This window comes from Trachemys scripta, chromosome 8 (genome assembly GCF_013100865.1).
Source record: "Trachemys scripta elegans isolate TJP31775 chromosome 8, CAS_Tse_1.0, whole genome shotgun sequence".
In the NCBI taxonomy this organism is placed as follows: domain Eukaryota; kingdom Metazoa; phylum Chordata; order Testudines; family Emydidae; genus Trachemys; species Trachemys scripta.
The window spans coordinates 56,055,696-56,068,355 of record NC_048305.1 but is presented as its reverse complement, the minus strand read 5'-3'; the positions used below and the strand labels follow the sequence as shown (position 1 = coordinate 56,068,355).

At 41.2% G+C, this 12,660-nt stretch overlaps 1 protein-coding gene across 1 annotated transcript in view; it reads right to left on the bottom strand.

Moving 5' to 3' along the window:
- RNF2 (ring finger protein 2) overlaps positions 1-12,660 on the bottom strand; it is a 49,287-nt gene that overhangs the window by 13,193 nt on the left and 23,434 nt on the right. Inside the window, exons 2-4 of the mRNA XM_034780406.1 lie at positions 9,986-10,074; positions 9,491-9,651; positions 858-1,073 (exon numbers count right to left, since the gene is read on the bottom strand). Of these exons, the coding sequence (XP_034636297.1) occupies positions 858-1,073; positions 9,491-9,651; positions 9,986-10,072 (464 nt within the window). The 5' untranslated portion in view covers positions 10,073-10,074. The remainder of the gene's footprint in view (positions 1-857; positions 1,074-9,490; positions 9,652-9,985; positions 10,075-12,660) is intronic.

Genomic DNA, 12,660 nt, shown 5'->3' with positions numbered 1-12,660 from the left:
AGGTGGGGTGGAAATTGTTGAAGTCCAGGTGGAATTCTTCAAGGGCCTCCTTTCCGTGGGTCCATATGATGAAGATGTCATCAATGCAGTGCAAGTAGAGGAGGGGCACTAGGGGACGAGAGCTGAGGAAGCGTTGTTCTAAGTCAGCCATAAAAATGTTGGCATACTGTGGGGCCATGCGGATACCAATAGCAGTGCCACTGACTTGAAGGTATAAGTTGTCCCCAAATCTGAAGTGGTTGTGGGCGAGGACAAAGTCACAAAGCTCAGCCACCAGGCGTGCTGTGGCCTCATCAGGGATACAGTTCTTCTCCTTCACATGTGATTCCCCCAAGCATTTGAGGCAGCTGCTATGGGGTTCACTAACAGGCATAGGCCTGTTACAGTTAGAGCAGGGCTTAAAACCCGGAGATCGGGGCATGTCCCACCTGGGGCGAAGTCCCTGCTGGGACTCTATCTCTAACTACACTACTTAACAACTACTTATTAACTAACGACTGTAAACAAGCTATTTACAAAGTCTTAAGGCTTGAAGACTGAAGTAGAAGAACCACTAGCCCTTGCGAGGCAAGGGAAAGGCGCTGCAACTAACCACCATGGGCGGTAAGAAGGAACTGAGAGGGCATAGGGCCAGCAGCACCTAGTATACCGATGCATGGGTGCGGCACTCCAGAGGACACTACAGCCTACCCTACGGATACCGCTGAGGCAAAAATCTCCGACGGCTGCACACATGGGCGTGCGCACACCTAGAATGGAATCGACATGAGCAAGCACTCAAAGTTTTTATGGTTTAGTTTGCTTTGAATTTTAAGTTGTTACAATAACACAAACAACCCACCTTCAGAGCTCCATACCTGTTCATTGCTTGAATCTTTAATCCTTCCTCAATGCTGTGGCTCAGAGCTTGCTGGTTATTGTGCTTACTGATTCTTGCTAGAACTCTCTCTTGATGAGCCTCATATTCATCACGACTTGGGTAAATTTTACTGATGAGAGCATCAAAATTCGGATCTGGTCTCAGTGATCTTTTAGAAACAAGCTTTTTACGACATGTGGGACACTCTTTGTTTCTAAGCCAACAAAAAAGAAAGGTGACAATGAATGCTCTTCATGGCTGTAATCCAGAGTTCCCTGTCATGATGCAGTTCATAGAATCATAGACTTTAAGGTCAGAAGGGACCATTATGATCATCTAGTCTGACCTCCTGCACAACGCAGCACAGAATCTCACTCACCCACTCCTGTATCAAACCCCTAATCTATGTCTGAGCTACTGAAGTCCTCAAATCATGGTTTAAAGACTTCAAGGTGCAGAGAATCCTCCAGCAAGTGACTCATGCCCCACGCTGCAGAGGAATGCGAAAACCCCCCAGGGTCCCTGCCAATCCGCCCTGGAGGAAAATTCCTTCCCGACCCCAAATATGGTGATCAGCTAAACCCTGAGCATGTGGGCAAGATTCACCAGCCAGACACCTAGGAAAGAATTCTCTGTAGTAACTCAGATCCGACTCCATCTAACATCCCTTCATAGGCCATTGGACATATTTACTGCTAATGGTCAAAGATCAATTAATTGCCAAAATTAGGCTATCCCATCATACCATCCCCTCCATAAACTTATCAAGCTTAGTCTGGAAGCCAGATATGTCTTTTGCCCCCACTGCTCCCCTTGGAAGGCTGTTCCAGAACTTCACTCCTCTGATGGTTAGCAACCTTCATCTAATTTCAAGTCTAAACTTCCTGATGACCAGTTTATATCCATTTGTTCTTGTGTCCAAATTGGTACTGATCTTAAATAATTCCTCTCCCTCTCTGGTATTTATTCCTTTGATATATTTATAGAGAGGAATCATATCTCCTCTCAGCCTTCTTTTGGTTAGGCTAAACAAGCCAAGCTCTTTGAGTCTCCTTTCATAAGACAGGTTTCAGAGTAACAGCCGTGTTAGTCTGTATCCGCAAAAAGAAGAACAGGAGTACTTGTGGCACCATGGAGACTAACAAATTTATTAGAGCATAAGCTTTCGTGGACTACAGCCCACTTCTTCGGATGCATATAGAATGGAACATATATTGAGGAGATATATATACACACATACAGAGAGCATAAACAGGTGGGAGTTGTCTTACCAACTCTGAGAGGCCAATTAATTAAGAGAAAAAAAAACTTTTGAAGTGATAATCAAGCTAGCCCAGTCCTACAAGACAGGCCCAACAAAGAAAATAACAGAACACCACTAGCTGTCACCTTCAGCCCCCAACTAAAACCTCTCCAGCGCATCATCAGAGATCTACAACCTATCCTGAAAGATGATCCTTTACTCTCACAGATCTTGGGAGACAGACCTGTCCTCGCTTACAGACAACCCCCCCAACCTAAAGCAAATACTCACCAGCAACCACACATCACTGAACAAAACCACTAACCCAGGAACCTATCCTTGTAACAAACCCCGATGCCAACTCTGTCCACATATCTATTCAAGTGACATCATCATAGGACCTAATCACATCAGCCATACCATCAGGGGCTCGTTCACCTGCACATCTACCAATGTGATATATGCCATCATGTGCCAGCAATGCCCCTCTGCCATGTACATTGGCCAAACCGGACAGTCTCTACGCAAAAGAATTAATGGACACAAATCTGACATCAGGAATCAAAATACTCAAAAACCAGTGGGAGAACACTTTAACCTGTCTGGTCATTCAGTGACAGACCTGCGGGTGGCTATATTACAACAGAAAAACTTCAAAAACAGACTCCAAAGAGAGACTGCTGAGCTAGAATTGATATGCAAACTAGACACAATCAGCTCCGGTTTGAATAAGGACTGGGAATGGCTGAGCCATTACAAACATTGACTCTATCTCCCCTTGTAAGTATTCTCACACTTCTTATCAAACTGTCTGTACTGGGCTTGATTATCACTTCAAAAGTTTTTTTTTTTCTCTTAATTAATTGGCCTCTCAGAGTTGGTAAGACAACTCCCACCTGTTTATGCTCTCTATATGTGTGTATATATATCTCCTCAATATATGTTCCATTCTATATGCATCCGAAGAAGTGGGCTGTAGTCCACGAAAGCTTATGCTCTAATAAATTTGTTAGTCTCTAAGGTGCCACAAGTACTCCTGTTCTTCTTTTTTCATAAGACAGGTTTTCCATTCCTAGTAGCCCTTCTCTGTACCTGTTCCAGTTTGAATTCATCCTTCTTAAACATGGGAGACCAGAACTGAACACAGTATTCCAGATGAGGTCTCACCAGTGCCTTGTATAACGGTACTAACACCTCCTTATCTTTACTGGAAATACCTCCCCTGATGCATCCCAAGACCACATTAGCTTTTTTTGCGGCAATATCACATTGGCAGCTCATAGTCATCCTGTGATCAACCAATACTCCAAGGTCCTTCTCCTCCTCTGTTACTTCCAACTGATGCATCCCCAGCTTATAAAAAAAAAATCTTGTTATTAATCCCTAAATGCATGACCTTGCACTTTTCACTATTAATTTTCATCCTATTACTATTACTCCAGTTTGTAAGGTCATCCAGATCTTCCTTATGATATCCCAGTCCTTTTCTGTATTAGCAATAGCTCCCAGCTTTGTGTCATCTTTATTGTGCAGACTTTATTAGCACATTCCCACTTTTTATGCCAAGGTCAGTAATAAAAAGATTAAATAAGATTGGTCCCAAAACTGATCCCTGATCCATTAGTAACCTCCCTCCAGCCTGACAGTTCACCTTTCAGTATGACCTGTTGTAGTCTCCCCTTTAACCAGTTCCTTATCCATCTTTCAATTTTCATATTGATCCCCATCTTTTCCAATTTAGCTAATAATTCCCCATGTGGAACCGTATCAAACGCCTTACTGAAATCGAGGTAAATTAGATCCACTGCATTTCCTTTGTCTAAGAAATCTGTTATCTTCTCAAAGAAGGAGATCAGGTTGGTTTGGTACGATCTACCTTTTGTAAAACCATGTTGTATTTTGTCCCAATTACCACTGACCTCAATGTCCTTAACTACTTTCTCCTTCAAAATTTTTTCCAAGACCTTGCATACTACACGTCAAACTAACAGGCCTGTAGTTACCCGGATCACTTTTTTTTTTCCTTTCTTAAAAATAGGAAATATGTTAGCAATTCTCCAGTCATACGGTACAACCCCTGAATTTACAGATTCATTAAAAATTCTTGCTAATGGGCTTGCAATTTCATGTGTCAGTTCCTTTAATATTCTTGGATGAAGATTATCTGGGCCCCCTGATTTAGTCCCATTAAGCTGTTTGAGTTTGGCTTCTACCTCGGATGTAGTAATATCTGTGACGGTGCCCCCCATAAGGCTTTATGGAAATATGCTTATGAATGTATATATGACATAACTAGAATATGTTTTATGCTACATATGCCATGTAATATCTCTCTTTAAAGGTTATAATCTACTGAATCTATTAATCCTATTTGTATGCATGTATAATTTTTGTATTCGAAGTTATGAATATTGGCTGTGTACTGGGTTGATTTTTAAGTAGCCTTTGTAAAGCATTTGGTCAGCTTCTTGAGAAAGGAATGTGCAAATTAAGTGCCCAATCAAGAAGCACTTAAGTGACAATGGATCTTGGAAGGCTCCAATCCACATAAGAAGTCTACATGAGGACCTTCAAGATTGCAGGTAAGCAATGGCTGCTGCCTGTAAAAACTAAGTCATGCATGGACATGTGACTTGCCCATGTGACTCCAAAACTCCATCTTGAAGCTGGACTTTGCATAGGAGAGAGGAGGGGGTCTCCACTCACAAGAGAAAGTCTATTTAAGCCTGTGGAAGACCCCTCCATTTTGTCTTCAGCTGGCTAAAGAGATAGCCTCTCCACCCCAAGGATACCTGAAAGAAACTGAAACAAAGGACAGTAACTACAAGGGATGTGAGTGATTGCTGGACCCAGACTAGAAGGAGACTAGTCTGTAAAAGGAAGCTTACCGGGTGAGGTTTTTATCTGTATTTAGTTTTCTTAGACACAGACTTGCGTGTTCTATTTTATTTTGCTTGTTAATTCACTTTGTTCTATCTGCTATTACCTGGAACCCACTTAAATCCTACTTTCTGTATTTAATAAAATCACTTTTTACTTATTAATTAACCCAGAGTATGTATTAATACCTGGGTGGGCAAACAACTGTGCATATCTCTCTATCAGTGTTATAGAGGGCGAACAATTTATGAATTTACCCTGTATAAGCTTTAATACAAGGTAAAACGGATTTATTCGGGGTTTGGACCCCATTGGGAGTTGGGCATCTGAGTGTTAAAGACAGGAACACTTCTTAAGTTGCTTTCAGTTAAGTCTGCAGCTTTGGTGCACGTGGTTCAGACCCTGGGTCTGTGTTGGAGCAAACTGGCGTGTCTGGCTCAACAAGACAGGGTGCTGCAGTCCCAAGCTAGCAGGGGAAATAGGGACAGAAGTTGTCTTGGCACATCAGTTGGCAGCCCCAAAGGGGTTTCTGTGATCCAACCCATCACAATATCTACCTCCATATCCTCATTCCCATTTGTCATCCTACCATTATCCCTAAGCTCCTCATTTGTCTCATTAAAGACAGAGGCAAAGTATTTGTTTAGATATTGGGCCATGCGTAGATTATCCTTAACCTCCACTCCATGCTCAGTGTTTAGCGGTCCCACTTCTTCTTTCTTTGTTTTTTTTTCTTATTTTTATGGCTATAGAACCTTTTACTATTGGTTTTAATTCCCTTTGCACGGTCCAACTCTACATGGCTTTTGGCCTTTCTCACTTTATACCTACATGTTCTGACCTCAATAAGGTAGCTTTCCTTGCTGATCCCTCCCATCTTCCATTCCTGTAGGCTTTCTGCTTTTTCTTAATCACCTCTCTGAGATGCTTGCTTATCCAGCTTGGTCTACAATTCCCCTTTCTTGGATGCAGGCTTCTGATAGTTTCTGCAACTTTGACTTGAAGTAATTCCAGGCCTCCTCCGCCTTTAGATCCACAAGTTCTTCAGTCCAATCCACTTCCCTAACTAATTTCCTTAATTTTTTAAAGTTAGCCCTTTTGAAATCAAAAACCCTAGTCACAGATCTATTTTTGTTTATCCTTCCATTGAACTGAATTAGCTCATGATTGCTTGAACCAAGGTTGTCCCCTACAACCATTTATTCGATGAGGTCCTCACTACTCACCAAAACCAAATCTAAAATGGCATCCCCTCTTGTTGGTTCAGCAACTACTTGGTGAAGGAATCCATCAGCTATCGCATCCAGGAAAATCTGAGCCCTATTATTATTACTAGCACTTGTCCTCCAGTCTATATCTGGGAAGTTAAAGTCTCCCATGCTCACACAGTTCCCATTAGTATTTACTTCATTAGAAACATTAAAGAGGTCCCCATTCATATCCAAATCAGATACCGGTGGTCTATAGCACACCCCAAGCACTATCCCAGGGGAGGCTCTAGTAGCTTTCTTCCCCAATGTGATTTTTGCCCAGACAGACTCTGTCTTATCCATTCCATCCCTTCTTATTTCTTTTCAGTCTACCTCATCATTGATATACAATGCTACTCCACCACCTTTGCCTTTATCTCTGTCTTTTCTAAACAGCACATACCCTTCAATACCTGTACTCCAACATGACTACTATTCCACCATGTTTCTGTTATCCCTATAATATCTGGTTTCACTTCCTGCACCAGTAACTCTAGTTCCTCCATTTTGTAACCTAGGCCCCTCACATTGGTGTACAAATATCTTAATTTTTGCTGTTTGCCTTCGCTCACATTCTTTACCCGATTAGGCACAGACATTCTACCATCAGTATCACCTATTAGAACGGTATCTACACTACCCTTCCTCCTTATGTCCATTCTCCTGCCCACAGCTGTATCCTTTCTTACTTCGTTTTCTTCCCTCTCAATGTTAAAATCCAGCATGGAGATTACCTGGACATCTCCCAACCATCTCCCCCAAATTCCTAGTTTAAAGCTCTCTTAATCAGTTGTGCCAGTCTCCAACCTAAAAGTCTATTTCCCTCCCTACCCAGGTGAAGTCCATCCCGAGAGAACAGTCCTCTGTCCATGACTGCTTCCCAGTGTCCATAGATCCCTAAGCCCTCCTTATAGCACCACTGCCTGAGACATCTGTTGATCGTCCTAATCTTGTTACACCTTTGTTGCCCTTCTCTAGGAACAGCAGAATCCCACTGACGATCACCTGAGACTCAATTTCCTTAAGCGTCTTCCCCATCCTGGCATAGTCTCCCTGGATACAGTCCAGCTAGAATCTAGCCGTATCATTTGTTCCCACATGAAGGACAATCAGTGGACTCTTTCCCACTCCCATTAGGATCCTCTTCAGCCGCAGGTCCACATCCCGTATCTTAGCACCCGGCAGACAGCATACCCTTCTGTTCTCTGGATCAGCTCTGGTTACAGGCCTGTCTATTCTTCTCAGTAAGGAGTCCCCAGTCATGTAGACCTGCCTTTTCCTGGTGATGGTGCGATTCTCCGGTCAATCTCCTGTTCTCCTATGTTTTCCCTATGATATTTACTGTAGAGCCAACATTCTCTTGGCTTGCATCTGAAGAAGTGAGGTTCTTACCCACAAAAGCTTATCTCCCAATACTTCTGTTAGTCTCAAAGGTGCCACAGGACCCTCTGTTGCTTTTTACAGATTCAGACTAACACGGCTACCCCTCTGATACAACATTCTCTTAGTATCTTCTAGGAATAGACCCCTCTGCCTAAGCCTTTGACAGTAGTTATTACACTCCCTCCCCTGAGTGAGAGTTAGTTTTTATTCTTACTAAGAAGTCTGCAGTGATCACAGCTTATATTTACATTTAAGGATTCAAGTGTCTTGCTTTTCTTTGCAGACAATTTCTTTCCCTTTGCCTCTCAAATTGAGTCTAAATTAATGTAAAAAAGATACTTTTAACTCAAGTTAGCATCCTAGTCAAGACAAAACAGTTCATAGCTTTCACCCGAGTTAGTAAATCAAGTTAAAAACTATGAAGAATCCTACTCTTTAGCTTGACCCGCTAAATCATGTGAAAAATACCAACTGCCTTTTCTTCACTAGGATTTTACTTAGACTTGATTAATTCACATTAAGAACACTTCTTCCCCCTAAAGAAAGCAAGAGCTCCATAGTGGCGACCATATTTGTGTCAGACAGTTTTCATTCATTGACATTCTTACTACTCTAACTTCTAATTAAATTACACAATGAAGACCAATATAAACCTCTACCTCAATATAACACTACCCGATATAACACGAATTCTGATATAATGATGTAAGGCAGTGCTCCGGGGGGGGGCTGTGCACTCCGGTGGATCAAAGCAAGTTCGATATAACGCGGTTTCACTTATAACACAGTAAGATTTTTTGGCTCCCAAGGACAGCGTTATATCGAGGTAGAGGTGTACCATCTTCTATTGCATGTTCCAGTTCATTCAATAATGAATGAAAATATCCCCTGACAAATTTTTTGTTTCCATTTCACGACACATAGGAATCGTTTTGCAGGACATGAGATTAAAACAATTTACCACATGCATAATTTTTCTTGTCCAAGATGGGAGGGTTAATTTTTGCAGAGTAGTTCAGCATTGCCCAAATTCCCCCAAGACATCTATTTTCTCTAGCTCAGCAGTTTTAAACCTGTGTTCCATGGATCCGTGGGGGTCTGTGGACTATATCTAAGATTTCCAAGGGGGTCCACACCTCTATTCAAAAATGTTTAGGGGTCCGCAAATGAATAAAGGTTGAAAAACACGTATCTGGCTTAATCACTGGAGTTCTGATTAAACTAAAGCACAAATAAAATAGTAAGGGGATCAAATGTGACATCTCAACACAGGTCATTATGATTATCATACTGTCATTGTTATTCTCATAGGTTTGATATTTGTATCATTGAATTAATGATAAAAAGAACGGCAATTGCAAATTCTTTTAACTATTCTTGACTATTTAAATTTATCAATTAGGATTTGTTTTAAATACAAAATAAATACCAGTTCCATACACTAGGGAATCTTGTACTCTATACATTTACATATTCATTTGGTAAGATTCCACTGAGACAGTTTAGTTCATTCTTGTGGTACAATTCGTTGTTACTAGACCTAGCTGGCTTAAGAAAGGAAGATTTTTTTCTGTTCCTTAAACAATAATTCAGTTTTTCTACATTGGTGTATACAAGGGAATGGGCATACTTCCTCCCAACACCTGGACCGCCTCAAGAGAACAAACATTGAAACAGTGAAATAACATTGGAGTACACACTTTAGGTACTGGATGCAATGTTCTTTGGTGCCTTGCAATCTAGTAGTGGTGTGTTTGCATATCTTCGAACACAGAGCTTCAAAGGGGCCTCATTGTATCATTTTGATTCTTGACCACCATCCCCCTCACCCTGCAATAAGGTAGGATTCTTAGGTATACATTATTTGTTACATACCCACTCCTGAGAGCTGTAATGATACAGTCAGCACAGAAACGATGTAAGCATTCCTTTGTTGTCATGGTGTTTTTCAACATATCCAAACAAATGGGACACATCAGTTCACTGTGCAGGCTTCTAGGTGACACCACTATTTCCAGGCCATCAGTTATTGCTTCCTAATGGTCAAATATTAAAGTGAAATCATATTAATGGAGTTATTTACACAGAAATAATGTAATCTTTTTAAGAAAATTATTAGAGATACACTAAACTGTAGAAAACACTTTAAAATAAAAGCAAGCTACATAATTTTATATTTGTAACTATGTGGGATTGTTTATGTTTTGTTTTACAATGTGTTACAATTTTAAATAGGAAATTAGAGATTTTACTAAGCATCTTACGAAAAATACTTAAAATTAAACTGTCCTATGATTTATATAAGAAAGGTATTACACTCTATTTTTATGGCAGTGCCTTGCACGAAATAAGCTTCTTAACCTGTATTACCTGAGGTGTTCTCTGTAATTCATATAAACTGAGCTCCCATGTTTTGCTTAAAGGTTGAGTTCCATTGGTCTGCACAGCCTGAGACATGGCTAGGAATAAAGAGAAGAGGGGAAAAAATTACATAAACAATCATAAAACAAAAGCTTAAGTGTATTTAACTGAAGCTAGAAGCAGATTCTCTCCCCTTTAAATGGTAATACTGGTTCAGCATTTTCACAGAAACAGCAATCCCCAGGTTCCCTGCAGATGTGTTTGCAATTTCTATTCTAATAAAGAAGAAATGAGAAAAAATGGTTCCTATAGGATGAAGAAAAGCCAGAATAAGCACCAAATGCCACTCTCAGTTAGACATGTACAATCCCACTCATGTAACTGGAATCATACAAGTGTAACCAAGTATGTTATTCAAACACACACATCTTGAAAGTCAGTTAAGGTTGCTAAGGGACAGTAACGCAAGACAAAACCACAAAACCTAGGAAGTACAGCATAAGAACTGCACACATCACCCTATCAAATACATACCCAAAAGACGTTTAAAACACACGTTGTGGTTGAGTAGGGTTGACTTGCTAAGGGAATGGAGAATCACTAAAGTTACACGCAGACAACCTTAACTCTTTCCTCTGACGTGAGGGTTCCCTTAGGAACAATCTATACGCTCACCTTCTCCTTTCCCCTCAAATCCTTACAGGAGGTTTTCATTCCTAACAAGTTTTAAAAAAAATATTGATGCATGAAGAAAGACTAGCTAGGTTTGGGGGCATTTAGAAAGTATGTTTCTAGCTTTAGGTTTCAATGATGAGCCCAATTCTCCTCTCACACCAGTGTAATTCCATTGGGTTCACTATAATTACTTCTGATTTACAGTGGTGAAAGCATGAGGAGAATCAGCATCAGAAATGGTAAGTCTCAGATAAGCAATATGCCTAAACCACTACTATCACTACTCTAGTTTCTCTCCTTATTTCTTATATTAATTGGGGGAGGGGTGTTAAGCCAACTCTCTCTCCAACAATGCATATTTGAAAAAAAAAATTGAGTATAAGAGATGAATGAAAATAATTTAAGACTGCATTTCCATAGCACCATCCACCCAAGGTTTTCAAAATGCTTTACATGGTCATGAGTCCACAGAAAATCACGTAAAAGGATGCCTCCTTTTCATAAAGGTGAGGTATAGAGACATTTACATGGCTTGCACAACATTGTAAACTGGAGTCACTGTCAGATTTAGGAGTAGAACCCAAGTCATCCAACTCCCTGTCAGTCCTGAGTTTTTAAACCAGTAGACATATATATTGCAATTATAGCCACACTGGAGAAAGTCTCACTTTAGCCTTATACAAACTGTAAAGATCAAAATAATATAAAAAAGAACACAAAAAGGTTTCTGAACAGAAAACAGTTAATTACGGGGAGCAGGAGGGGAGGAAGGAACACTCTCCAAAAAGAACGTGGAGCAATCTAGAAAGTTATTTTGGGAGAGTGTGTGTATGCATGGCTATTTCTGAATTAAGAGACTACAGTATGATGCAAAATTACAGTTGCAAACATCTGTACTAGAAGAGGAAAAAATGAAGTTTTTTCAGTTCACTTAAAAAAAAAAAATCTAAATGTGCACTTCCAAACCATCCCAACACGTAGCCAAGTCGCAGATCCTATTTTTGTATAACAACCAAGTGTCCAAGGTCAGTAATTACCGGATGAGAAATGTCAATTCCTCTGCACCAAGGGAGGTTGAACAGGCTTAAGTAACTTTTTTGAGGGGTTGGGGGGCGCGAAGAGATAAAAGCAGCAGCACAGGTTACTACTATGCCTGTTCATCTTAATCTTGGCCGTGGTGCTTGGAGCACATCTGTTCCTACTGAAAAGGAATGGTCAAATGAGAAGTAGTTCTCAGCAAGCCAAGTATTACACCTCAATAATAACTTGGGGTTGGAGAGATGGCAGAAGAACTGGGAAAGGATGATTCCGTTTGCCTCTCTGGCTTTGTGGTAGGCTTGCCTGAGCTCCTTAATTTTCACGCAGCACTGATGTGCGTCCCTGTTATGGCCTCTGTTCTTCATGGCCTTTGAGACCTTTTCTAATATTTTGCCATTTCGTTTACTGCTACGGAGTTCAGCTAGCATTGATTCGTCTCCCCATATGGCAAGCAGATCCCGTACCTCCCGTTCTGTCCATGCTGGAGCTCTTTTGCGATCCTGGCACTCCATCATGGTTACCTGTGCTGATGAGCTCTGCATGGTCACCTGTGCTCTCCACGCTGGGTAAACAGGAAATGAAATTCAAAAGTTCACGAGGCTTTTCCTGTCTACCTGGTCAGTGCATCTGAGTTGAGAGTGCTGTCCCGAGCTGTCACAATGAAGCACTGTGGGATAGCTCCCGGAGGCCAATAACGTCGAATTCCGTCCACACTATCCCAAATCCAACCCACAAAGGCCGATTTTATCGCTAATCCCCTCGACGGAGGTGGAGTAAAGAAACCGGTTTAAAGGGCCCTTTAAGTCGAAAGAAAGGGCTTCGTCATGTGGACATGTCCAGGCTTAATTCGATTTAACCCTACTAAAGTCGACCTAAACTCGTAGTGTAGGGCCTTGGCTACACTTACCCGCTAGTTCGACAGCTGGAAATCGAACTTCTGGGTTCGACTTATCGCGTCTAGTCTGGACGCG